At 39.1% G+C, this 26,981-nt stretch overlaps 2 protein-coding genes across 8 annotated transcripts in view; one reads left to right on the top strand and one right to left on the bottom strand.

The window, feature by feature from the left end:
• Positions 1-26,981, top strand: part of si:dkey-22o22.2 (neural-cadherin) — a 241,089-nt gene that overhangs the window by 45,314 nt on the left and 168,794 nt on the right. The gene's annotated exons all lie outside the window — the stretch shown is intronic.
• On the bottom strand, positions 496-24,990 carry LOC120562275 (CD209 antigen-like protein E). Of its 7 annotated transcripts, XM_039805916.1 has the most exons (12): positions 24,887-24,990; positions 24,737-24,811; positions 23,428-23,517; positions 22,448-22,564; positions 21,140-21,256; positions 19,830-19,946; positions 11,867-11,983; positions 11,744-11,775; positions 6,452-6,583; positions 6,157-6,272; positions 6,040-6,080; positions 496-766 (listed from the first exon to the last, which is right to left on the bottom strand). In XM_039805916.1, the coding sequence occupies exons 1-12, from the start codon at positions 24,912-24,914 to the stop codon at positions 726-728; spliced, it is 1,023 nt and encodes a 340-aa protein (XP_039661850.1). In that variant the 5' UTR covers positions 24,915-24,990; the 3' UTR covers positions 496-725. The 7 variants fall into 7 exon arrangements, with proteins under 7 accessions (XP_039661850.1, XP_039661848.1, XP_039661854.1 ...); XM_039805914.1 differs by lacking the exons at positions 496-766; positions 6,040-6,080 and adding an exon at positions 1,205-1,947; XM_039805915.1 differs by lacking the exon at positions 496-766 and having other exon boundaries at positions 5,384-6,080.

The raw sequence follows: 26,981 nt of genomic DNA, 5'->3' as shown, positions 1-26,981 counted from the left end.
ACCTTCCTCCACAGTGCTGTGGAGGAGGGCCTGGCTAGTCCACACAGCATTCTGGGATAGGAGAAAAACGTGCTCTGGTTTATCGGCATTTCTTTAAACCAATCACAGTCGTCTTGGGCGGTACTAAGCTCCGGATGGAGCCACGGTGCCTCTGCAAAATAGCCTCAAGAAGGAACTTGTTTTGGTGGAACGTGTGTACATTCAAAGGTAGTTTTAGTCGTGCAACAGTAGTTTATAACATCTGATGTCTGATTCTAAAGTAAACTAGCCGACAATATAACGGACTACAAGTCACGCTGAGATGATGAGACCTTTAACACACAGCTGGTTGGAGCCTTTACTCTTTCTACAATGGGAGGATTCTTACATTTTCCTGATGAGACTTACAGACTTTTACTGAAGTAACATTTCCAATGCAGGACTTTAACTTGTAACGGAGTATTTTTACAGTGTGGTATTAGTACTTTAACTGAAGTGAAGGATCTGAATACTTCTTCCACCACTGGATATGTTGAATTCCCAGCTATATCCAGTGGTTCTTCTCTTCATCCTGAACAAATGTTTAAAGTCCTGCTGCAGTCCTGGATGAGAGCGTCTGCTCCGCTTATGGCGTCTTATGGCGTTTCTCCACTGTTAAGTACCAGCTCGGCTCGGCTCGGCTCGGCTCGGCTCGGATTAACCGCAGTGCCCCGTCCTCCTTTTTCCATTGCAGATTTAGTACCGCCTCATGCGTGAGGAGAGCGCGGCCGCGGGAAACTGCCGCGACCTAACAGGATACACACACAGAACGTGGAAGGTGTGTAGTTGTTGCCACAGCCAGAAGACACATTTAGTTTCAAAAGAAGCTGGAGGCAGCAAAAAAAAACAACACAGCTGGCTAAACTATTTAAAAATGGCGGGTCTGTTCAGGACACCCCCCTCTGTCGCTTTCACATCAACTTTTGGTATCACCTCAGCTCGCTCAGGACCTCGACTGAGGTGGTACTAAAAAAATGGACTTGTCAGCAGGTACCAGGGACTTTGTTTCGTAATGGAAAACCAAAAAAAGGCGAGTAGAGTCGAGGCGAGTCGAGCAGGTACCATGTGATAGAAAAACAGCATTAGTGTGAACTTCTGCTTCTCACACATCTTGATCAATGTTGTTGTAACTTCCTGAATGATGTTTGTTCTGACATGATATACAGAACAGACGATAGCAACAATGTGTCGCAGCGTTTTTATTCAATGTAATGAAACAGGACTTTGCTTCTAGATAGATTAAACACTCTAAATATTAATATGATTTACATTTAATGCTGAAGAAAAACAAGTGATGCTGTGCCTCCATTTTGGCTCATGAGTAGCAACAATGTAACCTGTCACACAGGAAACAGGAAGCTGAGCAGCCTGTCTGTACCTCTCATCAATCTGCTTATATACAAATTATAAACATCACATCTCTAACAAAGGAGAACAAAAGCACATTCACAGTTATTAATACTTAACAGTTTAGTAGCATACTTATATAATCCAATATCTAATTCACTTATACATTACATTTACACACACACACACACACACACACATACATACACACACACACTGACACATACACACACACACTGACACATACAAACACACACATCCACACACAGCTTTGTAAATATTTTCTCTTTTTTATACAGTAAACGAAATAAAATGCCTATATATTTTAGAAAAACAATTTTTTTTAATTGTGACGTAGAAGTCTTCCCAGTTTGATATTAATGAAGCCAGTTGATATTATCATATAGAGTATCCAGTAACCTTCTCAAGTCTGACTGCAGTCTTTAAACAGATAAAGGCTTCTTTTCGCAGATCCATCCGTTTCTCTCAGCACAACTCACTGATGTCCAGCTGAAAATATAGGTAGTAACTGCACACTGACCATCAGTAGGAGGTGGTGGTTCATCTATCCAGTAGGTGACACTGAGGGAAGAACATGATGTTTAGATCAAGGCTGATAGATTTTATGATTCAAAGTGTTTAGGAATGTGTCTCTTACCTTTCAACCAGATCACTTCCATCGATCCACTTCCATCTCCCTCCTTCAGCTCTCAGACCAATCCAGGATCCGTACCGGCTGTGATGACGGAGTGCATTCTGACAAGAGAGGAAAATTTATCAGAGATTTAAACTCTATACTTTAATAAACACACTGATCTAGAGACTTACAGTGTGTTCACACCTAGAGAAAATACATTTTATTTCATAATTGTGTCATAGAAATTCCCACTACTTCCTCATTACCTGTTCATCTCGAGTATCTACAACAACCAAATCTGATCCCCGTGCTCTGCAGTCTTTTCGAGCTTCTTCCCAGGTTTTCTGATCAGGAGGACCATTAACCAGATAGCAGCTGGAATTGATGAGTTCCCAGTCCTTCTGACAATCTCTACACCCTCTCTCTGAAACTACAGACATAGACCAACCAATACACAACATTACTGCATTGTGATATTATTATTATTGGTTATTATTGGACCTAATTAATGGGATCTGAACATACCGTTATTTTCTTTGGGGCAGTATTCATCAATGCTCCCCTGAGCTCGACTGATGTTCTGTATTTGTCTTCTTAAGTTGTTCCTCTCCGTCTCCAGCTCCTGGTTTACTGCGGTCAGGTTTGTGATCTGGTTTTCTAAGACGCTGAGTTTGTCGTTGAGGTTTGTCAGGTTGCGATTGGCTGCCATCAGCTCACTTACATCACTCTCATGACTTAATGTAGCAACTGCAAAATGAAAAAGAGCTTCTTAATCATAGTCGTAGGGAAATTTAGTTTTTGATCAATTATGACACATTTACATTATAATAAAAGACATTACAGGATGGATTCAAATATATCTTAAAACAATAGGTGTTCATATGAATATTAAAACTGAGTTTTCTTGCTCTGATCATTCCTCCTGTTCATACTGGAGAATAACAGATCTTTAACTAATGCACTTCTAATTTAAAAGATGGGGACAAAGTCCACAGTCCTACTTCTAAGTCCACTAAGTTTGTCAAAATATGGTTTTATCTTTAAATATCTTTGTGTTGTTATCACTCTGCTTCAGAAATCCTGTCTGGGAAAACATAAAGAGTGAACTTGGTACTATAAAGGTTGTAACTTTAAATGATACACACTTGATTTCTCTAACTCAGACTGCTGAAGCCTCATATTAGCTTCAGATCAACTTTGGAATACATATTTGAGCAGAGCCAGTATGAAGAGGAGGAAGGATTACACCGAGCAAAAACTGTTTCTATGAACATATAGTATGGGCATCTGACAGACTTGATAAAATGTGAACCTGTCCTTTAAATAAGGACTAACAACAACAAGTTAAGACAGTGGTACTCACAGTAGATACGGAGGCCCATGATGACCAACAGTATCAGCCAACACACTGTTATCGGTAGAAAATACTGAGAGAAGCAGCGAAACCTCTGGTCTGAGAGAGAAATAAGAATTCAGTTTACTTGAAGATGTTGATTATTCAGTCAGAGATTAGATGATTAGACTCTATTGATCCCAAATTGGGAAATTTCAGTGCTACAGCAGCAACATATAAGACACACATACAGAATATTAAAGAAATAATAAATAGGATAGAATACAAGAACAACTATTAAAAATAGAAAGACTGTACAAACGTATATACAAGTGGTAAATAGTGGTTAGCTCCTGTGCAATCACTGTACGTGCTAACTATTATCCATCATTCATGCACTGTTTTGCACACTCTATTCCATTATCTCTGTCATGCCCCATGCATATTTGCTCAGATGCACATCTTCACCTGCACTGCTATCATATCATATCATATCATATCATATCTGTTTACGCTCTTTTGCTCTATTCATCTGCCCTGGCATGCTCAACTGTTATTCTTCCCACCTTTGTTGTCATTACATTTTTGTCCGTCTACTGATCTACATCACTAACTAGACCACAACCTGCACTAACTGTATATTCACTCTTCACTACATTTCAGCATTTATATAGACTAGTCTATTCATGCATATTGTGTTATTACCATATCACTTTCGCATATCCACTGGACTTACTTACACCTCACTTTTGCGCCGGCTTTGTAATGCCTACTTAATCTGTGCTTTATGTAGCCTATTATATTCTGTATTCTTGTATTGTATTGAATGTGAAACTGTATGTTGTCTTGCATGCTTATGCTTTTCTTGGCCAGGTCACCATTGCAAATGAGAACCTGTTCTCAAAGGCCTACCTGGTTAAATAAAAGAATAAAAAATAATGTAGGCCTACACATGCTGGTAAAATATGCAAGTGGCTGGTAGATTTGCTTCACACACCAGCCAATAAAAACAATGTTAGTCTACCGAGTTGCTGATTACATTTGAACATCACTAATCCATTTGGCTAGTGGACAAAAAAGTTAATTTTGAACCCTAATTATAATGTATTTGAGTCTCACTGATAAAGTATTAAAAAGTTGTATTGCCTGTGGTAGGAATTATTTTTAGTAGCGGTCAGAAAGGTGCTTTGAATTAAGCAATATTAGGCTATGTTGACACTTAGCGTCTTTCTTGACAATAAAAAGTTGACTAGGGCGCATTTGTAGTAAGAGGAAGCTGGCAGCCTTTTGGTTCCAAAAAGCAGCCGAGAGCGTCTTTTGTTGCCATAACAGCTACAGCTACAGTATCCTAGAGCGCTATGTGGAGCGGTTTCTAGTCCGTACGTGTTTAGTCAACTCTGTAATGTTGATATAGAAATGGCTAGGTAATATTTTAAATGATGTGCGTGGTGTGCTCAAATGGCTCTGGGTGTGCTGTCTAGTTGACCAATCAGATTGTCTGTTCAGATCTACTTGTTGTATTAAACATTCAAAGTGCTACACAAAAAAAATGGAAAACATTTTCAACCTTCATCACTATCACATTTTTAGCATCATGATTGATAAATAAATCTCATGTTTAATTATGTTAAATGTGTGAAATGTACCTGGAGGAGCTGCCACTTTCTCCACAGTGCATGCTGGCAAAGTAACATAAACAGCTTCTGCTTCCTCCTCGATTTCCTCTTAAAGATCAACATCAAACACAAATGTAGACAACATCCTGGCACATAAACATATAGTAGATTTACACACAGACACATAAACATTAGAGTATTATTAATTACCAATTTCCTCCTGTGGATTTCTGTTCATCCTGAACAAATGTTTAAAGTCCTGCTGCAGTCCTGTATGAGAGCTGTTAGGAGGGCGTCTGCTCCGCTTTTGACAGTCTTAGTGAACTTCTGCTTCTCACACATCTTGATCAATTATGTTGTAACTTCCTGAATGATGTTGTTTGTTCTGACATGGAGTCAGCATGATGTACAGAAAAGACGATAACAACAATGTGTCGCAGGGTTTTTATTTAATATAATGAAACAGGACTTTGCTTCTAGATAGATTAAACACTCTACATATTAATATGATTTACATTAAGTGCTGAAGAAAAACAAGTGATGCTGTTCCTCCATGTTGGCTCATCAGTAGCAACAATGTAACCTGTCACACAGGAAACAGGAAGCTGAGCAGTCTGTCTGTCCCTCTCATCAATCTGCTGATATACAAATTATAAACATCACATCTCTAACAAAGGAGAACAAAAGCACATTCAGAGATATTAATAGTTAACAGTTTAGTAGCATACCTATATAATCCTATATCTAATTCACCTATACATTACATTTACACACACACACAAACACACACACACACACACACACAGACACACAGCTTTAAAAGTAATTGTAAATGTTTTCTCTTTTTTTATACAGTAAACTAAATAAAATTCCTATATATTTTAGAAAAACAAAACATTTAAATTGTGAAGTAAAAGTCTTCCCGGTTTTTATAAGCCAGTTGATATTATCATGCAGAGTGTCCAGTAAACTTCTCAAGTCTGACTGCAGTGTTTAAACAGATAAAGGCTTCTTTTGGCAGATCCATGTGTATCTCTCAGCACAGCTCCTTGATATCCAACTGTACTTGTAAAAAATCGCACACTGACCATCAGTAGGAGGTGGTGGTTCATCTATCCAGTAGCTGACACTGAGGGAAGAACATGATGTTTAGATCAAGGCTGATAGATTTTATGATTCAACGTGTTTAGGAATGTGTCTCTTACCTTTCAGTCAGATCACTTCCATCGATCCACTTCCATCTCCCTCCTTCAGCTCTCAGGCCAATCCAGGATCCGTACCGGCCGTACCCGCCGTACCTGCTGTACCAATGGAGTACAATCTGACGAGAAAAATGTATCAGAGATTTAAACTCTATACTTTAATAAACACACTGATCTACAGACTCACAGTGTGTTCAGACCTAGATAAATTATATTTTATTTCATAATTCCCAATGCTTCCGCGTTACCTCATCCTTTTCATCATGTGTCATAAAAACTCCCACAGTTTTCTTATTACCTGTTCATCTTCATCATCTACAACAACCAAATCTGAACTCCGTGCTCTGCAGTCTTCTCGAGCTTCTTCCCAGGTTTTTAGATCAGGAGGATCATTAATCAGATAGCAGCTGGACTTGATGAGCATCCAGCCCTTCTGAAATTTTTTGGGGCAATATTATTTTTTTTTAGAAAAAATTTTTTTTTTTTTTTTTTTTTTTTTTTTTTTTTTTTTTTTTTTTTTTTTTTTTTTTTTAAAACACTTTTTTTTTTTTTGGCTGTATTCATCAATGCTCCACTGAGCTCGACTGATGTTTTGTATTGGTCCTCTTAAGTTGTTCCTCTCCGTCTCCAGCTCCTGGTTTACTGCAGTCAGGTCTGTGATCATCATAGTGATAATGCATTTTTGTTTTTTTTATCAATTATGCCACTTTAGTGTTTCACCTTATAATAACATACATTACAGTATGGATTCACATGTTTTGAATCTATCTTAAAACAATAGTCAGGTGTTCATATGAACATTAAAACTGAGTTTTCTAGCTCTGATCATTCTTCCTGTTCATACTAGAGAATAACAGATCTTTTACTGATGCATCTTTGAGCAGAGCCAGTATGAAGAGGAGGAAGGATTACACCGAGCAAAAAATATGTTTCTAGGAACATATGGGTATCTGACAGACTTGATAAAATGTGAACCTGTCCTTTAAATAAAGACTAACAACAACAAGTTAAGACAGTAGTACTCACAGTAGATACGGAGGCCCATGATGACCAACAGTATCAGCCAACACACTGCTATCGGTAGAAAATACTGAGAGAAGCAGCGAAACCTCTGGTCTGAGAGAGAAATAAGAATTCAGTTTACTAAATGATGTTGATTATTCAGTCAGAGAATAGATGATTAGACTCTATTGATCCCAAACTCAGAAATTTCAGTGCTACAGCAGCAACATATAAGACACACAGAACACATACGAACTCCTCTCCCCGGCTTGAAAGCCCTGGGTTTTTTGACCCAAATATCCAGCCCGATATATATTTATATATGTATATATATATATATATATATATATATATATATATATATATATATATATATATATATATATATATATATATGAATTACAGTGCATCATCATTTGTAGCTATATGTACGAATGGATCATGAGAACAGCCTGTCCTCACACAGTGTAAAAAATCAAACTGGTCGTCACAAAGAGAGAAGTACGTGGTGTGCTCAAGTAACTAAAAAGCACTTTCAAGAAAATAAATTAAAATTGACTTGAGTCAAAACAATCAGAAATATAAATACACAACTATTCACTAATAGACCTTAAATCAGGTTACAACGTAGAGGACATCTAGCAGACTTACGTCCTACTCCCTCCAAGTACACTCCAGCTCTCTCTCGAGCAAATACTGACGCCAACCCCTCAAATTGGAACATACCAACATACACAATACAGGGGTGGCTCAGGTGAGTACACCAATAAGGCTTAATGCAGCCAAAATACATATAGCTAAAAATCTAGACAGACACAACATATAATTCATACAATTGTCAATGCAATTAACCACAGCCACAAGACATCTTTGTGGCTGTCAAATATAATACATAACATGTCGGTCAACTTCCTGTTACCCCGGAAGTCACAGACCCATTCAAACCCAAGGACAGCAGCAAACTTTCCATAATAACAAAGAGCACATGGTAAGCCCAAACCATTTTACACTCTATACTTTTACACTCAATAAACGAACATTAATTAACAAAGACTTAAGTGTTGTGGTGGTTCTTATAACAGGTGATGTTTGTGACAAACTGTACAGTTGTAAACAATAAATGATGTATAGATGAATATAACTAGGCCTAGATAACAAATCACCGCAGTATTAGATGTTCAAAATGGTGCACAAAACTACGGGATTAATATGGGAAATATGCTGAATAACAGATGATATCAAACCAATATACAAACCGAAAATATAGACTCGTCAAACAAACATATTCAGGCAACCTCTTCACTCAGTCTTTGAAATAAAAAACAGGTAGCGCATCGCTACCGTGACCGCAGCCATGCGCCCTGTCACAAATATTAACTATGACTATGAAATATTAACATAATAACATATTAACTGACTGATTGAATAAGAATAAGAACAATATATAACAGGGAATAAGTTATAAGATGTAGATGTTATGAACACAGTCCAGATTGTGTAGGAGGGCTAATATAGCCTATAAGACAGTTGTACAGCAGACAAAGTGATATAATATGATACATGTACCTGGACGAGCTGCCATTTTCTCCACAGTGCATGCTGGTACATTAACATAGTTAGCTGCTGCTTCCTCGATTTCCTCTGAAAGATCAACATCAAACACAAATGTAGACAACATCCTGCCACATAAAGATATAGGAGATTTACATACAGACACATAAACATTAGAGTATTTTTAATTACCAATTTCCTCCTGTAGATTTCTGTTCATCCTGAACAAATGTTTAAAGTCCTGCTGCAGTCCTGTATGTTAGGAGGGCGTCTGCTCCGCTGTGATGGTCTTTACAGGACTTCTGCTTTGAGATTGGGACTGGGGTTTTCTTTCAATTCGGCAGCCAATAAGAAAGTGGTGTGAAGGGGAAGAAGAGTGGGTGCATTACTGTCTGAAGTGTCTTAAAAGATGAGATCACAGGGGGAACAAAGATAGCGTCATAGTGTCATAGTGTCCACAGACCACAAGGCCAACAAAGTCAGAAATGTACAAACTCCGGTTGCCTAAATAATTACACTAATTACAAACATGCTGTAATCTTTGCTTTTGCTGGCAATGTGTTGTCATGCTTCCAAAGCATCATGTATTATGAAAAATAATGTGTACCAACTTCAATTTCCCAGAGAACATGTTTAGTTGTTAGTTCTGCTTTTAAAGTGTGACAGAGTTGTTGTGTGGTTAGCAGGTGATGTCTTAAGTCTTCTCCTTTAATGGTGTTAAACCACACTGTGTGGATCTGCAGCATTTTCCCACGCCTCTGCCGTCAACCTATTACCAACTGACACTAACTTTTATCATAATCAAATTCAATCATTTCTTTCTCCTGAGACTGAAGACCCAATTGACAAAACATGAAATTCTTCTTTTTGCTGTTTCTTTAAGTCAAGAAGTGATCAATAACGTGATCGTGGTGTGCAGGGCTTTAAATGAACTTTTTTGATCACCTGCCAACACGGCTAGCAGATTGTTAAAGTAACCAGCCAATCAGACTTTCCACTAGCCAAATATATATATTCTTTTTCATAACTAACATTTCTTTACCGTTTGTCTTCTCCGTTTCAGGGTAGCTAGTAATCGATGCCGCACGCTAGGCACGTAGCCAATGGTTGTACAACACGTCACAACAACGTGTTCAAGGGAAATGTAGGAGTAGAACTACAAGCAGTGTTGCTAGTTAAGATTATGTTTCCAAGCCAAACACACTGGGCTCTCTGTCACGTCCTGGTGTTACCGTTATCTCCCTGACTCTGCTCCTCTCTTTTTACATTTGTGCTCCTCCCTCGGTGGCTTTCTGCCCTCATCTTCCCTCCTTCGCTCCATCCTTCTGCTTCTCTCCATCGTTTTATGGTGTTTTTATAGAAACCCTCACCTCCTCCATCTCAACCCTCAGCAACAGTTAAAATCTACTTTGTATGTTTGAGCCTTTGCAGAACTTTTCAGTGAAAGACGATTGGAAATGTTTTGGCTACATATTAAATAGGGCTGGGACGGTAAGGATTTTTTCTTACCGTGGTTGAAAAGCAAGTAATTACCGCAGTAGAGCGGTATACCGCAACCACCCCCTTACGAGAGTTGCGAGAATGGCAGGGTGCCCTAAGTGAGTGACGTCAGTGCCCATGTGGTCACGCAAGGAGAGCGAGCGGTAACGGAGAGTAGAGTATGAGTACCGCTATGAGGAAAAGAGTGAGGAAGGCTTACATGTGTGGAGTAGTTAAAAAAAAAGAAAAAAGTATGGCAAAAATAATCCCCCAAAATTATTTATATGCCTATTTTTTAAAAGTAAGTGATGTAGTACAACCTGCAGAACACTAATTATGTGTGAGGTAAGTTTAGAGACACAACTTAAAATATTAAATGTTTTTGGCAAAGAATATTCCCCAAAATTATGATTATGCTTATTTTTTTAAAGTAAGGGCTGTAGTACAACTAGCAGGAGACACGTTATAATTGAGGCAAGTGTGGAGACACTACCTAATTTAGTCATTAAATTAATACATATTGTTGTTGTATCTCTTTTCGGTGTTGTAGTTTGTAGACGGTCCCTAAGGTCTTGTAGTTTGTAGACGGTCCCTAAGGTCTTGTAGTTTGTAGACGGCCCTTAAGGTCTTGTAGTTTGTAGACGGTCCCTAAGGTTTGTAGTTTGTAGATGGTCCCTAATCTCTTGTCTTACTACCGTCTCACCGCCGGCTGCTCGTAGAGCCCAATATTATTTCTCCAGGTTGGAGGACGGCTCATTTTGATGAAAATGAGTTTGTAGCTCGTTGTTTACCTTACTACGGTAGGAAAAGTGCGTAGTTTGTGATTCAATAACATTTCGCTAGAGTAATTGATCCCGGAAGAATCTGTGAATGTCTTTGTAACTTCACCGAAGTAGTTGAGCTCTGAGCAGCGCTCGCTCTGGCTGGCTTGAGCCTACGCGTGTAGGGTGTGCGACTATATGTTTGGTCACCCTACTTTAGTGCATTTTACTGTCATTTAGGGCCACAGTGGTCTCTCTCATTTCCGTTGATCCATTCCACAGACAGTTCAGAAAACTCTTTTGTCAATAAAGTAAAATATAAATACAGTTTGCCGACAATGCCGACTGCAGCCCGTCTTAGCAGCTGAGCAGACAGAGAGCAGAGAGGGCGACTCTCGCTATTGAGGAGGAGAGGGGGGGGGCAAGGTGGAGGGTGGGGGTGTGGCCTTGACCAACTGCCACTTTGCTCGTTTGAAAGCCATGATGTCTCTCTCTCTCTCTCTCATGGGTGGGCTAAATTCTCTGGGCGGGCAAAGCAGAGAAAGAGGAGGTAACCTTGCTCCTTATGACCTCATAAGAAATTGGTATTAGTATTTCTACTGAAGTACCTGCTGCAGTCCTGTATGAGAGCGTCTGGTTCACTGTGACAATCTTAGTGAACTTGTTTTTCACACATCCTGATCAGTGATCAGCCAAATCTGAACTCTGTCCTCTGCAGTCTTCTTGAGCTTCTTCCCAGGTTTTCTGATAAGGAGGACCATTAAACAGATAGCAGCTGGACTCGAAAGTACCCAGTCCTTCTGACAATCTCTACACTGTCTCTCTGAAACTACAGACACCAACCAATAAACAACATTACTGCATTGTGATATTATTATTATTGGTTTTTATTGGACCTAATTAATGGGATCTGAACATACCGTTATTTTCTTTGGGGCAGTATTCATCAATGCTCCACTGAGCTCGACTGATGTTTTGTATTGGTCCTCTTAAGATGTTCCTCTCCGTCTCCAGCTCCTGGTTTACTGCAGTCAGGTCTGTGATCATCATAGTGATAATGCATTTTTGTTTTCTTATCAATTATGCCACAAGTAGTGTTTCATCTTATAATAAAATACATTACACGATGGATTCACATGTTTTAAATCTATCTTAAAACAATAGTCAAGTGTTCATATGTACATTAAAACTCAAATACAGTGTTACCACTGAGTTTTCTTGCTCTGATCATTCCTCCTGTTCATACTGGAGAATAACAGATAGTTTACTAATGCATTTCTAATTTAAAAGATGGGGACAAAGTCCACAGTCCTACTTCAGTAGTCTAAATTTGTTAAAATATGTTTTTATCTTTAAATATCTTTGTGTTGTTATCACTCTGCTTCAGAAATCCTGTCTGGGAAAACACAAAGAGTGAACTTGGTACTATAAATGTTGTAACTTTAGATGATACACACTTGATTTCTCTAACTCAGACTGCTGAAGCCTCATATTAGCTTCAGATCAACTTTGGAATACATCTTTGAGCAGAGCCAGTATGAAGAGGAGGAAGGATTACACCGAGCAAAAACTGTTTCTATGTAAAAGTAGGTACCTGAAAGACTTGATAAAATGTGAACCTGTCCTTTAAATAAGGACTAACAACAACAAGTTAAGACAGTGGTACTCACAGTAGATACGGAGGCCCATGATGACCAACAGTATCAGCCAACACACTGCTATCGGTAGAAAAGTCTGAGTGAAGAAGAGAGACCTCTGGTCTGAGAGAGAAATAAAAATTCAGTTTACTAAATGATGTTGATTAAACAGTCAGAGATTAGATGATTATACTCTATTGATCCCAAATTGTGAAATTTCAGTGCTACAGCAGCACAATATAAGACAGACAGCACACCTACAAACTCCGCTCCCCGGCTTGAAAGCCCTGGGTTTCATGACCAATACATCCAGCCCGACATACATATATATATATATATATATATATATATATCACAGTGCATAATTTCTTTGTAGCCATACATACAAATGGATCATGAGAACAGCCTGTCCTCACACAGTCTAAAAAATCAAACTGGTCGTCACAAAGAGAGAAGTACGTGGTGTGCTCACACGGCTCTGGGTGTGCTGTCATGCTGATTGGAGCACAGTCTTAATGTCTATTTGACCAATTAGATTGCCCGGTCAGATCTCCTTGTTGTATGATGTATATTTAAAGTGCTACAGAAAAAATACAAAACCTTTTTCAATATTCATCATTATCACATTTTGTTTGCATTATGATTGATAAATAAATCTCATGTTTAACAATATTAAATGTGTGAAATGTACCTGGATGAACTGCCACTCTATCCACAGTGCATGCTGGTACATTAACATAGTTAGCTGCTGCTTCTTCCTTGATTTCCTCTGAAAGATAAACATCAAACACAAATGTAGACAACATCCTGGCACATTAAAATATAGGACATTATATCTTACACACAGACACATAAACATTAGAGTATTTTTAATTACCCATTTCCTCCTGTGGATTTCTGTTCATCCTGAACAAATGTTTAAAGTCCTGCTGCAGTCCTGTATGAGAGCTGTTAGGAAGGCGTCTGCTCCGCTGTGATGGTTTTCTTTTAATTCGGCAGCTAATAACGTGTTGTTGTGAAGGGGGAGTAGGCTATAGTGTGCATTGCTGTCCAAAGTGTCTTATAAGAACACAATCACAGGGGAACAAAGTCTGAAATGTACACTCTGTACCAACTTACATTTCTCAGAATATTAAAAGTTTGGTTTTTGTTCTGCTTTTAAGATGTGACAGAGTTGTTGGTTGGCAAGCAGCTAATATCTCAAGTCTTCTCCTTTAATGGTGATGAAAAACCTATCATCAACCGACACTAACTTTTATCATGATCAGATTTGATTATTTCTTTCTGCTGAGACTGAAGACCCATCTGACAAAACATGAAATTCTTCTTTTTACTGTTTCTTTAAGTCAAGATGTGATCAATGATGTAATCGTGGTGTGCAGGGCTTTAAATTAACTTTTTTGGTCACCAGCCAACACGGCTAGCAGATTGGTAAAGTTACCAGCCAATCAGATTTTCCACTAGCCACATGTTTGTTTGTTTTTTCCGAACTAACTTTTCTTTACCGTTCTTCTTCTCTGTGTCAGGGTAGCTAGTAATCGATACCGCACGCTAGGCACGTAGCCAGTGGTTGTACAACATGTCCGACACTCGTCTCCCGAGGCTCCGACGCTACAAGCAGTGTTGCTAGTTAAGATTATGTTTCCAAGCCAAACACATAAAACTGCCCAAATTTCTTGAGGGATAATAGACCAATCCGACAATCTGTCACATTGTTTATGCAGCCTGGCGATTCAAAGAGATGCAGTGTTATTCGCTTCTGTCAGTGTGGTATTAGTACTTTTACTGAAGTATAAGGTCTGAATACTTCTTCCACCACTATCTGTTGCCAGTTTCCTCTTGGTCAAAGCTGCAAAACAGTTTTTACAGCTGGAGGAAATTTCAAAGACACATCAGCAGCCCGTCTCCATCCTCTTCTCCAAACTTCTGTCAGCTTCCTGCCGTCCTCTCCACTCTGTTTTCTCGTTTGAAACGCAACAGCAACCCCTGGTTTCAGGAGTCTCTGATGAAATAAAAAGCTGCTGTGTCATGGTAGCCCTGAGTCAGGAAGTCAGGAAGTCACCTCGGTCCGACACTCGTCTGCCGAGGCTCCGACGCTGAGTCCTGTTACGCCGCTCTGCAGTCGAGTTCAGATGCAGGTTTTTAAGTCAGTGGATTCACAGGTTGAATCCTCGGTAGTGTCTAGTGAAATATAAATGACTTCCATTCGAGTGTTCAGAAGATCTTTTCTGGGTTCAGAGGGAAAAGCTTTACAGAGTGACAGCATGAATAAAGATAATCAGCAGAGAGATAACTTACAGTCCATCCCAAAGGAGTTGGCATTTAATTCTGAACCCCTCAAAGTCTTGGTCTTGTCTCGGTCTCAACCCCTCCTGATGATACTTACAGACTTTTACTTAAGTAACATTTCCAATGCAGGACTTTAACTTGTAACACAGTATTTTTAGTGTGGTATTAGTATTTCTACTGAAGTAAAGGATCTGAATACTTCTTCCACCACTGGATATGTTGAATTCCCAGCTATATCCAGTGGTTCTTCTCTTCATCCTGAACAAACGTTTAAAGTCCTGCTGCAGTCCTGGATGAGAGTGTCTGGTCCGCTGTGACAATCTTAGTGAACTTGTTTCTCACACATCCTGATCAGTGATATTGTAACTTCCTGAATGATGTTGTCTGTTCTGACATGGAGTCAGCATGATGTACAGAAAAGACGATAACAACAATGTGTCGCAGCGTTTTTATTCAATGTAATGAAACAGGACTTTGCTTCTAGATAGATTAAACACTCTAAATATTAATATGATTTACATTAAATGCTGAAGAAAAACAAGTGATGCTGTGCCTCCATTTTGGCTCATGAGCAGCAACAATATAACCTGTCACACAGGAAACAGGAAGCTGAGCAGTCTGTCTGTCCCTCTCATCAATCTGCTTATATACAAATTATAAAAATCACATCTCTAACAAAGGAGAATAAAAGCACATTCACAGTTATTAATAGTTAACAGTTTAGTAGCATACCAATTTAATCCTATATCTAATTCACCTATACATTACATTTACACACACACACACACACACACACACACACACACACAGAGACACACACACAATATTATATTATCATGCAGAGCATCCAGTAAACTTTTCAAGTCCGACAGCAATGTTTAAACAGATAAAGCCTTCTTTTTGCAGATCCATCCGATTTTCTTAGCAGAGCTCACTGATCTCCATTTGAACCTACCGACAGAAGCTGCACACTGACCGTCAGTAGGAGGTGGTGGTTCATATAGCCAGCCGCTGACACTGAGGGAAGAACATGATGTTTAGATCAAGGCTGATAGATTCCATGATTCAAAGTGTTTAGGAATGTGTCTCTTACCTTTCAGTCAGATAACTTCCATCGATCCACTTCCATCTCCCTCCTTCAGCTCTCAGACCAATCCAGTATGTGTACCAGCTGTAAAAACTGAGTGCATCCTGACAACAGAGAAACAGTTATCAGATATTTAAACACTATACTTAAACACACGGTCATCTACAGTCTCACAGTGTGTTCACACCTAGAGAAAATTTTATTTCATAATTGTGTCATAAAAACTCCCACAGTTTTCTCATTACCTGTTCCTCCAAACTCTGTACAACAACCAAATCTGAACTCCGTGCTCTGCAGTCGTCTTGAGCTTCTTGCCAGGTTTTCTGATCAGGAGGATCAGCGTCATTAACCAGATAGCAGCTGGACTTGATGAGTCTCCAGCCCTTCTGACAAGCTTTACACTGTCTCTCTGAAAATACAGAGACCAACCACTAAACAACATTACTGCATTGTGATATTATGATTATGATTTTTATGATTATTATTATTAGGGCCCGAGCGCCGACAGCGGCGAAGGCCCTATTAAAACTGAAGGAATTCTTCCTTCTTCTTGCATTTTTGAGGGGCTTAACATACTCAAAAACTCACCAAAATTGGCAGTCGCATCAAGCCTAGTGAAATGTTACGTATTTTAAGGGTTTCAGGATTAGGCGCACAAAAATGGCTTGCTAGCACCCCCTACAAAATGTAAAAAATGTAGCCCCTGCAGTACGTTTAACATAGAATAACGATACGTGGTACACATATGTAGAATGTCAAGACGTACAAAAGAGCTCATTGGAGCCATACCCTTAACGCAACAGGAAGTCTGCCATTTTGAATTGAAAGTTCCAAAGTAGAACTGCAAGCAGTTATGACGGGGTCCAAGCCTCCCTGCACAAGTCGTCCCAGATGACCCAGGGAGCGCGCGAAAGCGGGACCCAAAGCGTAACGTGGGGAGGCAAACATCAGGAAATATCGAGAGGTGTGAGCCGCAAGGTCTGTGGTACATTGCCGTTGCAAAAATCCCATTAACATTGATTGAGTAAAAGGGCCAAAACCGGTCTACGTTGACTATAGTGCCCCCTAATGGATTATCTTCACTACAGAGCCTCAGAGCAACATGCCGAACGAGCATCACAAGTTTCATGTTGATAGCAACTAGTACGGCTGAGAAATTGCAATCGCAAATGTCCCATTTAAATGCATTGAGTTAAGGGCCAAAACGCATCTACGTTGATTCAACCTGATCTCACAGAATTCCGTGAAATGAACACGGGCCCTTAACTCAAAATCCGTGGCAGTTTCACGGAATTGCAACAAAATCCGTTAAACTGCCACGGAATAATTCCGTTAAATGAACACGGATCGCCGAAAAAGAAACACGGGCTTACGTGACACGCGAGAAGAACGGAGCGGTTGGGTTCAGGAAAACGTCGTGGGTGGGCGCGACAAGAACAAAAAAAAATAAAAAAATAAACACAACCGCACGCCACACGCGGGACACGAACTCTGCTCTCTTGGGTGAAAGTCCTGTGTTTTACCAACATGTTGCTCTGAGACTCTGCTCTCTTGTGTGAAAGTCCTGTGTTTTACCGCCATGTTGCTCTGAGACTCTGCTCTCTTGGGTGAAAGTCCTGTGTTTTACCCATCCACCACCCCAACCAACCTCCTTGTGTGGAATTCCGGCCTTACATACTACTCACTACCGTGCTACGTCATCTTCTCATTGACTTTAAATTGGCATTGTTTTCCGTGGTGGCCACACGGAATTTTCACACATTCCGTACCACCACCATGGAATGAGCAGTTACCAGTCCGTGCCCATTTTACGGAATTCAGTGAGACCAGGCTGGTTGATTATAGCACCATCTAATGGCTGATTTTTGCCAAATTTGGTACAGAGCATCGTAGTGGGACATTGAACAAAAATCTTAAAATGTTTGCTGATAGCATTTAATTTGGCAGAGATATGCAAAAGTACGTGTTTCGTAGCTATCTACGAATTTTTGTTTGGTCGTCAATTGCGCATAGTTTGACGTAGCAAAATTCTTTTAATACATTTTGGTCAGGTCTGTCTGCAGATGCCACCTACCAGATTTTATGTAGATCAGTCACACGGACTAGGAGGAGTTCGAAAAAGTTGGTTTTGCACATTGCGCGATATTGCGAAAAAACTTTTTAGCGGAAATTGGCGTGGCATAGATTATGAGATTCAGCTTGATTCTAGGAACACGTGGATGTAAAGGTTTCTAATGTGGGAGTTATAGCGCCACCTAGTGGTCCATATGTGTAATTTTTGGTAGGTGACGTCCATGAGCCATTCTACATCTACAATGTAAATTTGAAGTTGCTCACATTAGTGTAAGTAGTGAATCCAAACCTGGGTCCCATAGACCATGCCCACTTTGACGAATCAGTACCCCACTGTAGGTGTGGCCTCAGTAGTGGCCCCAGATGGTACCCTCCAAATTTCGTATAAATCGGATGAGCCGTTCATGAGATATAGTTTTTGTACTTGTAGCGCCCCCTAGTTGACAATTTTCGTACAATTTGTTGGGGAGCATCAGAGGGTCATGGCAAACAAGAATCTTAAGTTTTGATTTGAGTCTGTCTTTGATTGCATTTATTTTGGCCGAGATATGTCAAAGTTCGTGTTTTTGTAGCTAGCAACACAAATTTGTTTGTGCGTAATTTGTGCAATTTTCATTCGATAAAAATTATTTAAAAAACTTTTTGTCAGGTCGGTCGGGAGATGCTACGTACCAAATTTCATGCAGATCGACAGTCTAGGTGGAATTCGATAAAGTAGGTTTACGATAAATGACGATTTTTCACGCATAAAAGTCTAGGCGGAAATGGGCGTGGCCTATATCAGGAGATTCAGCTGTATTCAGGGAACACATGGATATGTTTATGTGCGATGTACGGTTTGGGAGTTAGAAGGCCAAATGCGTTTTTTTCTGCTATTCCGCCACCTAGTGGTGGAAGTGGCTGCATTTTTTTCTCTGAGGTCCTTACAGGGATCTGGACCAGTCCTGAAAATGGCGTGTGTGTTTCGCCAATGTGTTTCGCCATCGAACCAGGAAGTGGGTGTAACTTGAGTGTACGTTGTCCAATAGAGAGCCAAAGTCACGCCCTTCTACTTCTGGTCCATGGGACCTTAATTCGGAAAAAAAATGAACGAGAGTCAATGGAGAGATAATAATTATTTTTTGATCCTGTTTGAATTTCAGCCATGGATTACAAATATGATGTTCGTCAATTTAAAACATTATTTTTCAACCGAAGAAAGTCTCAGTTTATTTTTAAACTGTTGAAGTATAAGACTGTGAAAATACGTAATTAGAAAGACTTCACACTTCATGGATGACGTCTCGCTGAGGCTACGATGTCTCTGTGTATTGTACCGGGGGATGTTACGTTACTCAAATGAGCAGAGGAGCTTGCTTGTTCTTTTGCTTATCTGCTAAGAACACTTGACTGGATAAAACACAGCAGTTAAGATAACGTTACATGTGTTGTTTAACAGAGCTAAGCTAGCTAGCTAGCTAGCGAGCAAACCAAGCATCAAGCTAGGTGAGGTAGATTGTGTGAGACGGGAGATGTAGTTCGCTGAGCAGTTTCACACAAAACTAAGTGGTACTACGACAAACCTACGGCTAACTGAGACTTTCTTCGGTTGAAAAATTATCTTATAAATTGACGAACATGATATTTGTAATCCATGGCTCATTTCAAATAGGATCAAAAAATGATTGCTTCTCTGGTGACGATTTGCAGTGTCTGAGTGCCGCGCAAATGCACAGTCGCAAGGAGCGGTGTCCGCCAGTAACCCCAACGTGAAATTATCAGTTATTATTGGACCTAATTAATGGGATCTGAACATACCGTTATTTACTTTGGGGCAGTATTCATCAATGATCCACTGAGCTTGACTGGTGTTTTGTATTTGTCCCCTTAAGTCGTTCCTCTCCGTCTCCAGCTCCTGGTTTACTGCAGTCAGGTCTGTGATCATCATAGTGATAATGCATTTTTGTTTTTTTATCAATTATGCCACAAGTAGTGTTTCATCTTATAATAAAATACATTACAGAATGGATTCACATGTTTTAAATCTATCTTAAAACAATAGTCAGGTGTTCATATGAACATTAAAACTGTGTTGGTTACACTTCACTTGAAGGTATCTACATAAGAGTGACATGACACTGTCATGAACATGTCATAAACATTATAAACAAGTCATAAATGTTTATGACATAACACTTCTTTTAGTAAGTGTCATTCGGTTTTTTCATGACAAGTTATTGTTGGAGTTAGGGTTCATGTGTCATGACTGTGTCATGTGTTCATACAGTGTCATGTCACTCTTATGTAGATACCTTCAAATACAGTGTTACCACTGAGTTTTCTTGCTCTGATCATTCCTCCTGTTCATACTGGAGAATAACAGATCTTTAACTAATGCACTTCTAATTTAAAAGATGGGGACAAAGTCCACAGTCCTACTTCAGTAGTCTAAGTTTCCAAAACATGTTTTTATCTTCAAATATCTTTGTGTTGTTATCACTCTGCAGCAGAAATCCTGACTGGGAAAACACAAAGAGTGAACTTGGTACTATAAAGGTTGTAACTTTAGATGATACACACTTGATTTCTCTAACTCAGACTGCTGAAGCCTCATATTAGCTTCAGATCAACTTTGGAATACATATTTGAGCAGAGCCAGTATGAAGAGGAGGAAGGATTATACCGAGCAAAAACTGTTTCTATGTACATATAGTATGGGCATCTGACAGACTTGATAAAATGTGAACCTGTCCTTTAAATAAAGACTAACAACAACAAGTTAAGACAGTGGTACTCACAGTAGATACGGTGTTCTACATGTTATAGTGAGCCGCCCCCTATACTTTAACCACGCCCACTTACTCAGCAGAGAGTTTCTTCTTCATTGGTGATGGTTTGGCCCACCCCCTATGCTTAAGCCAAGCCCCTTTCATAACTGGTGAGCCATTTAATTTAAAGTCTTGTGTGCGGTATCATTGAACTCAGCAGAGAGTTCCCTTTTCATTGGTGACGATTTGCAGTGTCTGAGTGCCGCGCAAATGCACGGTCGCAAGGAGCGGTGTCCGCCAGTAACCCCAACGTGAAATTATCAGTTATTATTGGACCTAATTAATGGGATCTGAACATACCGTTATTTACTTTGGGGCAGTATTCATCAATGATCCACTGAGCTTGACTGGTGTTTTGTATTTGTCCCCTTAAGTCGTTCCTCTCCGTCTCCAGCTCCTGGTTTACTGCAGTCAGGTCTGTGATCATCATAGTGATAATGCATTTTTGTTTTTTTATCAATTATGCCACAAGTAGTGTTTCACCTTATAATAAAATACATTACAGAATGGATTCACATGTTTTAAATCTATCTTAAAACAATAGTCAGGTGTTCATATGAACATTAAAACTGTGTTGGTTACACTTCACTTGAAGGTATCTACATAAGAGTGACATGACACTGTCATGAACATGTCATAAACATTATAAACAAGTCATAAATGTTTATGACATAACACTTCTTTTAGTAAGTGTCATTCGGTTTTTTCATGACAAGTTATTGTTGGAGTTAGGGTTCATGTGTCATGACTGTGTCATGTGTTCATACAGTGTCATGTCACTCTTATGTAGATACCTTCAAATACAGTGTTACCACTGAGTTTTCTTGCTCTGATCATTCCTCCTGTTCATACTGGAGAATAACAGATCTTTAACTAATGCATGTCTAATTTAAAAGATGGGGACAAAGTCCACAGTCCTACTTCAGTAGTCTAAGTTTCCAAAACATGTTTTTATCTTCAAATATCTTTGTGTTGTTAAAACTCTGCAGCAGAAATCCTGACTGGGAAAACACAAAGAGTGAACTTGGTACTATAAAGGTTGTAACTTTAGATGATACACACTTGATTTCTCTAACTCAGACTGCTGAAGCCTCACATTAGCTTCAGATCAACTTTGGAATACATATTTGAGCAGAGCCAGTATGAAGAGGAGGAAGGATTATACCGAGCAAAAACTGTTTCTATGTACATATAGTATGGGCATCTGACAGACTTGATAAAATGTGAACCTGTCCTTTAAATAAAGACTAACAACAACAAGTTAAGACAGTGGTACTCACAGTAGATACGGTGTTCTACATGTTATAGTGAGCCGCCCCCTATACTTTAACCACGCCCACTTACTCAGCAGAGAGTTTCTTCTTCATTGGTGATGGTTTGGCCCACCCCCTATGCTTAAGCCAAGCCCCTTTCATAACTGGTGAGCCATTTAATTTAAAGTCTTGTGCGGGTATCATTGAACTCAGCAGAGAGTTCCCTTTTCATTGGTGACGATTTGCAGTGATCTGAGTGCCGCGAAATGTACGGTCGCAAGGAGCGGTGTCCGCCAGTAACCCCAACGGAAATTATCAGTTATTATTGGACCTAATTAATGGGATCTGAACATACCGTTATTTACTTTGGGGCAGTATTCATCAATGATCCACTGAGCTTGACTGGTGTTTTGTATTTGTCCCCTTAAGTCGTTCCTCTCCGTCTCCAGCTCCTGGTTTACTGCAGTCAGGTCTGTGATCATCATAGTGATAATGCATTTTTGTTTTTTTATCAATTATGCCACAAGTAGTGTTTCACCTTATAATAAAATACATTACAGAATGGATTCACATGTTTTAAATCTATCTTAAAACAATAGTCAGGTGTTCATATGAACATTAAAACTGTGTTGGTTACACTTCACTTGAAGGTATCTACATAAGAGTGACATGACACTGTCATGAACATGTCATAAACATTATAAACAAGTCATAAATGTTTATGACATAACACTTCTTTTAGTAAGTGTCATTCGGTTTTTTCATGACAAGTTATTGTTGGAGTTAGGGTTCATGTGTCATGACTGTGTCATGTGTTCATACAGTGTCATGTCACTCTTATGTAGATACCTTCAAATACAGTGTTACCACTGAGTTTTCTTGCTCTGATCATTCCTCCTGTTCATACTGGAGAATAACAGATCTTTAACTAATGCATGTCTAATTTAAAAGATGGGGACAAAGTCCACAGTCCTACTTCAGTAGTCTAAGTTTCCAAAACATGTTTTTATCTTCAAATATCTTTGTGTTGTTAAAACTCTGCAGCAGAAATCCTGACTGGGAAAACACAAAGAGTGAACTTGGTACTATAAAGGTTGTAACTTTAGATGATACACACTTGATTTCTCTAACTCAGACTGCTGAAGCCTCATATTAGCTTCAGATCAACTTTGGAATACATATTTGAGCAGAGCCAGTATGAAGAGGAGGAAGGATTATACCGAGCAAAAACTGTTTCTATGTACATATAGTATGGGCATCTGACAGACTTGATAAAATGTGAACCTGTCCTTTAAATAAAGACTAACAACAACAAGTTAAGACAGTGGTACTCACAGTAGATACGGAGGCCCATGATGACCAACAGTATCAGCCAACACACTGCTATCGGTAGAAAATACTGAGAGAAGCAGAGAGACCTCTGGTCTGAGAGAGAAATAAGAATTCAGTTTACTAAATGATGTTGATTAAACAGTCAGAGATTAGATGATTAGACTCTATTGATCCCAAATTGGGAAATTTCAGTGCTACAGCAGCACAATATAAGACACACATACAGAATATAAAAGAAATAATTAATAGGATAGTATCCAAGAACAACTATTAAAAAAAGAAAGAATGTACAAACGTACAGTTTATACAAGTGGTGAATAAATAATGTACAACCTACTTAAGTAGTATTTATAAAGATGTAAGTAAAACCTATGTTTGTGCAAGTTGAACTTAGTGCAGTAGTGTGATCATGGTTTAAAATTAGCACCATCTACTAGCCACATGCTGGTAAAATATGCAAGTGGCTGGTAGATTTGCTTCACTCACCAGCCAATAAAAACAATGGTAATATATTAACTAGCTGGTAAAATTTGAAATTTCACTAGCCATTTGGCTAGTGGACGAATTTTTTTATTTTGAACCCTGACTGTGATGTATATGAGTCTTATCTAACACTCAGTGATGAAGTGTTAAAACGTTGTATTGCCTGTGGTAGGAATTATTTCTTGTAGCAATATTACCCTCCAGGGTTTGATTTAACGTCATTATTGGTATGAAAGTGATGCGGCTAGGACCGAGGCGATTAACTACCACACAGAAACACCAAACTGCTTTACTAGCTCAATCTTGTTGTAAGTATAAGATATCTGCTGAAAAACACTAATTTTTACATTTAGTTCCTGTACCTCTCTCCGAAATTCACATTCAACTATTTTTAACATAGCGCCGAGTCATCGGCACAGCTGATCCAAAACATTTCCAGTGAAAGTTAACTTCAGTGCGTTTTAACAATTACGCCGTTTAATCCGATGAATCATTTATATACATGAGTTGGAGAGCTTTTATGTTCCACCGTGGTTCCTGATTTACATGAATACAAATGTTTCAAAAACAATTTTTAATCCAACTCTGTAATGTTGATATAGAAATGGCTGAGTAATATTTTAAGTGATGTGGGTGGTGTGCTCAAACGGCTCTGGGTGTGCTGTCGACCAATCAGATTTTCTGTTCGGATCTACTTGTTGTATTAAACATTCAGAGTGCTACATGAAACAAATTAAAAACATTTTCAAAGTTCATCACTATCACATTTGTAGCATCATGCTTGATAAACAAATGTCATGTTTAACAATATTAAATGCGTGAAATGTACCTGGACGATCTCCCACTTTCTCCACAGTGCATGCTGGTACAGTAACATAGTCATCTTCTTCTTCCTCGATTTCCTCTGAAAGATAAACATCAAACACAAATGTAGAAAACGTTCTCGCACATAAACATATAGTAGAGTATTTTTAAGTACCGATTTCCTCCTGTGGATTTCTGTTCATTCTGAACAAATGTTTAAAGTCCTGCTGCAGTCCTGTATGAGAGCTGTTAGGACGGCGTGTGCTCCACTGTGATGGTCTTTACTAGACTTCTACTTTGAGGATGTGACTGCTTTATTTTAAGTTGGCAGCCAATAATAACGTGTTTTCTGAAGGGGAAGTATAGTGCGTGCATTACTGTCCAGAGTGTCTTAAAAGATAAAACCATAAGGGGAACAAAGTCTGTGTGTTAGTGTCCACAGAAAGGGGAACAAAGTCATAAATGTACAGACTCGGGGCGGCCTCTAGCTCACCCAGTAAGAGCGGTCGCCCCATGTTGGCTGAGTCCTGCAGCGGCGCAGGATTCAAATCCGACCTGCTGCCCTTTGCTGTGTGTCATCCCCCCTCTCTCTCCCCCATTCATGTCTATCCACTTTGAAATAAAAGGAAAAGCCCCAAAAAATCATATTTAAAAATGTACAGACTCTGGTTGCCTAAATAATAACTATAATAATAAAATAAAATGTTTTTGATTTTAACACGGCTGTAACATGGCTGCTTTTGCTGCCAATGTTGTCATGCTTCAAAAGCATCATGTATTATGAAAAATAATGTGTACCAACTTTAATTTCACAGAGAATATGTTTAGTTGTTAGTTCTGCTTTTAAGATGAGACAGAATTGTTGTGTGGTTAGCAGCTGATGTCTTAAGTATTCTGCAGATACACACAGTGTGGTTTAACATTTAATGGTGTTAAACAACACTGTGTGTTTCTGCAGCATTTGCCCATCCAGCTGCCGTCAGCCTGTCATCAACTGGCACTAACTTTTATCATAATCAAATTCAATAATTTCTTTCTGCTGAGACTGAAGACCCATCTGACAAAACATGAAATTCTTTTTGCTGTTTGTTTAAGTCAAGACGTGATCAATGACGTAATCATGGTGTGCAGGGCTTTAAATTAACTTTTTTGATCACCAGCCAACATGGCAGACTTTCCACTAGCCACATGTTTGTTTGTTTGTTTTTTCCTAACTAACTTTTCTTTACTGTTCGTCTTCTCCGTTTCAGGGTAGCTAGTAATCAATACCGCACGCTAGGCACGTAGCCAGTGGTTGTACAACACATCCGGCACTCGTCTCCCGAGGCTCCGACGCTGAGTCACGTTGCGCCGCTCTGCAGTCGAGTTCAGATGCAGGTTTTTAAGTCAGTGGATTCACAGGTTGAATCCTCGGTAGTGTCTAGTGAAATATAAATGACTTCCATTCAAGTGTTCAGAAGATCTTTTCTGGGTTCAGAGGGAAAAGTTCTACAGAGTGACAGCATGAACAAAGATAATCAGCAGAGAGATAACTTACAGTCCATCCCAAAGGTGTTGGCTTTTAATTCTGAACCCCTCAAAGTCTTGGTCTTGTCTCGGTCTAAACCCCTCCTGATGATACTTATAGACTTTTACTGAAGTAAGATTTCAAATGCAGGACTTTAACTTGTAACACAGTATTTTTAGTGTGGTATTAGTATTTCTACTGAAGTAAAGGATCTGAATACTTCTTCCACCACTGGATATGTTGAATTCCCAGCTATATCCAGTGGTTCTTCTCTTCATCCTGAACAAACGTTTAAAGTCCTGCTGCAGTCCTGGATGAGAGCGTCTGGTCCGCTGTGACAATCTTAGTGAACTTCTCCTTCTCACACATCTTGATCAATGTTGTTGTAACTTCCTGAATGATGTTGTCTGTTCTGACATGGAGTCAGCATGATGTACGGAGAAGACGATAACAACAATGTGTCGCAGCGTTTTTATTCAATGTAATGATAATAATAATAATAATTTATACTTTTTTAATCCCGCAAGGGGAAATTCCAATGTTTTAATAAATAAGGACTTTGCTTCTAGATAGATAAAACACTCTTCATATTAATATGATTTACATTAAATGCTGAAGAAAAACAAGTGATGCTGTGCCTCCATTTTGGCTCATGAGTAGCAACAATATAACCTGTCACACAGGAAACAGGAAGCTGAGCAGTCTGTCTGTCCCTCTCATCAATCTGCTGATATACAAATTATAAAAATCACATCTCTAACAA

The sequence above is a fragment of the Perca fluviatilis genome, chromosome 7, assembly GCF_010015445.1.
Source record: "Perca fluviatilis chromosome 7, GENO_Pfluv_1.0, whole genome shotgun sequence".
NCBI classification, from domain to species: Eukaryota; Metazoa; Chordata; class Actinopteri; order Perciformes; family Percidae; genus Perca; species Perca fluviatilis.
Note: the sequence above shows the minus strand (reverse complement) of the source record. Positions and strands in the feature narration are given on the sequence as shown.

Coding starts and splice junctions, on each gene's coding strand:
- LOC120562275 (XM_039805914.1), bottom strand. CDS start 24,914: ATGAACAGAAATCCACAGGAGGAAATCG. Junction 22,565..23,427: donor CATGGGCCTCCGTATCTACT/GTGAGTACCACT, acceptor TGATGATCACAG/ACCTGACTGCAGTAAACCAG. Junction 11,984..19,829: donor CTGCCCCAAAGTAAATAACG/GTATGTTCAGAT, acceptor TGATGATCACAG/ACCTGACTGCAGTAAACCAG.